This window comes from Notothenia coriiceps, unplaced genomic scaffold, assembly GCF_000735185.1.
Source record: "Notothenia coriiceps isolate Sejong01 unplaced genomic scaffold, NC01 NC01_scaffold00022410, whole genome shotgun sequence".
Lineage (NCBI taxonomy): Eukaryota > Metazoa > Chordata > Actinopteri > Perciformes > Nototheniidae > Notothenia > Notothenia coriiceps.
The window spans coordinates 1-4,368 of record NW_011355111.1 but is presented as its reverse complement, the minus strand read 5'-3'; the positions used below and the strand labels follow the sequence as shown (position 1 = coordinate 4,368).

Sequence of the window (4,368 nt, the reverse complement as noted above, 5' to 3'; positions counted from 1 at the left end):
GGAGCTGAAACTCTCAGATGTAATCACTATGGGGGAATTCAGGTCCATCTTAAAGGACAGAGAACACGACACCATTGGTAGATGTGAGTGCTCGTATATCCTAACATCGTTTTAAATGTTGCCAGTTTTTGAATGATTTTTAATAGTTTGTTTTACTTCGCATATTGACTGGCTATTTTTATTTGTGTTTTTCGGCTGTATTTGTCCGCCTGTCATGTCTGTGTTTTATCTGTTGTAACTTTGTACATGCTGCCCTTCTTGGCCAGGTCGCTCTTGGAAAACAAATTTGAATCTCAATGAGTCTTTTACCTGGTTAAATAAAGGATATATATAAAACCATAACAAATATATTAAGCAAAATGTCATACCTGAAATACATAGTCCGTCTTAGTACTCCTGCTCCTGCTGGGCGGCCAAACAGCTACTGCAACTGAGGCTAAACTTCAAGGTTGATGAGGGAGGGGTAAATGTTGTTGGCATTTCAATACAATTCACCAGGAGAGTTTTCTTAACTAGTGTAACGAATTCTGGTGGAGCTTAAAATAAATGAATTCGAAAAATGTACCTCTCACGAAGGACACAACCATATTCCTCATATATTCATATATACGTCTTATGTGTCTCTTCCTCTTGAGTAATGAAGTTGACGTCTTATATCGTGAATCAGATTGCATACGTAATAATACAGTTCATAAACACAGGATTAGACGATGTCTCTTCTTCGTGTCTTTGTTGTGTCCCCTCCTCTTTAATACACATGTTAATATATTGTATTTCTCTCTCTCTCGCTCTCTCTCTCTCTCTCTCTCTCTCTCTCCTCAGCTGAGTTGATCGGTGATGTCGGGAAGTAAGGCTCTGGGCGCCCCGCAGCGGCGCACTCGGTGCCGGCGCTGCCAGGCCTGCACCAGGACCAACTGCAGAGAGTGCCGCTTCTGTAAAGACATGACGACGTTTGGAGGACCGGGATGCATGAAGCAGTGCTGCAAGAAGAGAAAGTGCACTGCGGTGAGACACACACACACACACACACACACCAAGTAACAGAGTAACTACAGAGTAACTCTACAGTATCCCAGCTATCTGTGTGTGAGTGATGTTTCTCATGTTATAAATGTTTTCCAGCTCAACACATTCGTCAGGGCAGCGTTGTTGAATGTTAACTCGATGAAAGAAAAAACGTCCAAAATCTCAAAGCTCATCACAGACAACCAGCTGAACGTCTTTTTCTCCACCGAGACGTGGTTAAAGTCGAGCATGGTCCTCAGGAAGGCTTCGCCCCCAAACTTCGATTTCATCCATCATCTGAGTAAAGTTACCGGGCGTAGAGGGGTAGCTATCCAGTTCTCTACAGACTTGCAAGTTAAAGAAATTCCAAAGGATAAAGAGATGAAGACCTTTGAATACGTGGTGGCAGTTCTGAAACACGACGAATGGGAAGAACCCGTCCTGAGCATCAACCTCTATCGCCCGTCAGAGAAAACCTCTTACACCGTGGACATCATCACCAACTTCCTGGAAGAGTTGCAGGAACTTTTGGATCAGGTTCTCCAAAACTACAACAACATCCTTGTGACCGGAGATTTCAATATCTGGGTTGATTGTGAGGAAATGAAGTATGTTCAGAAGTTTCTAAATTTTCTATCGGACAACAGCTTGGTTCTGCACCCAACGGAGTCGACCGTCAGCCGCTCCAATCACATACTGGATCTGGTGCTCGTCAGAAATGTTGAAATGTCTGATGTTAAAGTCCAGAACGACCACATATCAGATCATTACACCGTGTATTTCGACCTGAGGCCAGAGCGGAGACGTTAAAGGAAAAAACAAAATGAGGATGGGAAACAAATTCAAAAAGGTAATTTTTATTTTTCTCAAAGTGTGAAGTAATACAGGACTCGTTTAAGGTCTGATTCTGAGAATTTACTTCAGTTTTAATTTCCCCCAATGAAACAGCGTGGTTCTACACTTAAGATCTGCACATCATCTCCAGGATGGAGCTGCCCTCTATGGAGGACCTCTACTCCCAGCAGCTCAGGAAGAAAGCCCTCAGGATTATCAAAGACCCCCATCACCCCAGCCACAAACTGTTCTCTACTGCAGCATCCGGACTAAAGCCAAAGACTCAGGGACAGCATCAGGACTAAAACCACCAGACTCAGGGACAGTTTCAGGACTAAAACCACCAGACTCAGGGACAGTTTCAGGACTAAAACCACCAGACTCAGGGACAGCATCAGGACTAAAACCACCAGACTCAGGGACAGCTTCAGGACTAAAACCACCAGACTTAGGGACAGCTTCAGGACTAAAACCACCAGACTCAGGGACAGTTTCAGGACTAAAACCACCAGACTCAGAGACAGTTTCAGGACTAAAACCACAAGACTCAGGGACAGTTTCAGGACTAAAACCACCAGACTCAGGGACAGTTTCAGGACTAAAACCACCAGACTCAGGGACAGTTTCAGGACTAAAACCACCAGACTCAGGGACAGTTTCAGGACTAAAACCACCAGACTCAGAGACAGTTTCATCCCACAGGCCATAAGACTGTTAAACACCTGAACTCTGTGAAGAACATCCATAACATTCATCTAGCTGCAACTTAGAGATTATCTATCTAATATATAATATTCAATCACTTGTAGACTCTTCTTGCACTATTTCACTATTTTACAATTTTTCTTTTGTATTTACTTGCACTATATTTCTGTCTATCTGTGTTATTGTGTTGCTCTGTGGGAGGAACCTGTGACCAAAGATTTTCATCATAATAACTACACTGTATCTCTGTACACATGACCAATAAAAGCCTTGAACCTTGAACGATGGAAAACACATCTGTTTGCTGTCCTGTCTCCTGATTGGTGGAATCAGTAGTGATGTTACGTATTGCGCCGAGGCTTCGGAGCGTGTGTCGAGTAATCCCCGAAGCATTTTGTGAAGCTTGTATCGAGGCTTGTATCGTTTTGGGCCAGTGACGTCACCGATGACAAACGAAGCCTCGCTGCCTGTCGATACCACGTGACTGCTTCAGGAAGCGTTTCAGATCCATTGAACCGTTGAACCACAACGCTCATAATAACCATGGATGTATAATAAGAACCATATTACCCCTCCTGTACCCGGGCCCGGTGCCGACACGATAGAATTAAGAGAGGCCAGACCCTCACTTATATAGAGGTCGGAACATGTCATACGTATAAATAAATAAAAGCATAAATAAATGTAGGAATACAAAAATAAATAAGAATAAATACAGGAATAAATATAGTGCTGTGGTGACCACGTATTTAACCACTGGTTCATAATTCAAACTGGGAACTACAGTTGCGGCTATTGTTCCCGCACGGATATTTTATGTGTTGCCTATATATGGTGTGTGCCCTCTTGGCTCTTCCTCTTGTCGACCCGACAACATGTCTTATTCTGCTCTCTATTAAAGTCCCCTTTTCACATCTCCATTGCACCGCCTCCGACTCCATGTCCTCGGCACTACACTGGTGACCCCGATACGTCTTGGGAAGTTTCCTGGACGGAGCCGAACACGGCAATAGGAACTCGAGTTCCTTTCTCGAAATGCCGGGGTTTGATTGGAGACGTCCGTGGCTGCCACCGGCACGTGGACTGAGGCTCGGTGCGCCCTCCGCGGAAGGCTGGAGACGTTGCTCGCCGTTCCCGCATCGGCTTTCTATACAACGGGGGGACGATACACGACCTGCTGGGTCGACCAGCAACCCCATTGCTACCTCGTGGGTTTGTTCTTCGGGGCGTGCGGCTGCACATCCCGGCTGCTGACCACGTGGGGCTAACGACGGCTAGCAACCACCCATGGCTGCCAGCTAGTGGCTACCCATGGCTGCCAGCTAGCGGCTAACGGCTATGCTAACGGCTAATGCTAACGGCTATTGCTAACGGCTAGTGCTAACGGCTAATGCTAACGGCTATTGCTAACGCCCTTTTCAGTTTTCTGGTGCCGAGAGGAGGTTCGACCAGCCGGTTGACCTCATGTGGACACTCTCACCTTTTTCACCACATCGACGGCGGTTCCAGACGCCACTCACGTTTTCATCGATGCCTGGGTGGTGCACTCCTGGACCCCGTTTCGCCTCGACAGTTCCGGATGTCGCCCATGCTCCATCAGCCCGTGGGTGGCACGCTCCGGGACCCTGTCTGGCCTCTCCTGCTTCCCGAGGATTTCATGCCCGCCGCCGCGGCACGTCTGCCTGCGGCCGGGTTCCTCTCCTGTTTCCCGAGGACGCCTCAGCGCCTGCTGAGGACTTCATGCCCGCCGCCGCGGCACGTCTGCCTGCGGCCAGGTCGCGTTTTTTTCCTATTGGGTTCTCCGCGACGCCTACTGCGGCCCCC

The 4,368-nt window shown here is 47.2% G+C and overlaps 1 protein-coding gene across 1 annotated transcript; it reads left to right on the top strand.

Moving 5' to 3' along the window:
- The first annotated feature begins 820 nt into the window (after positions 1-820).
- On the top strand, positions 821-2,083 carry LOC104953961 (uncharacterized). Its single transcript, XM_010781005.1, has 3 exons — positions 821-1,005; positions 1,123-1,855; positions 1,954-2,083. The coding sequence occupies exons 1-2, from the start codon at positions 838-840 to the stop codon at positions 1,813-1,815; spliced, it is 861 nt and encodes a 286-aa protein (XP_010779307.1). The 5' UTR covers positions 821-837; the 3' UTR covers positions 1,816-1,855; positions 1,954-2,083.
- The last annotated feature ends 2,285 nt before the right edge of the window (positions 2,084-4,368 follow it).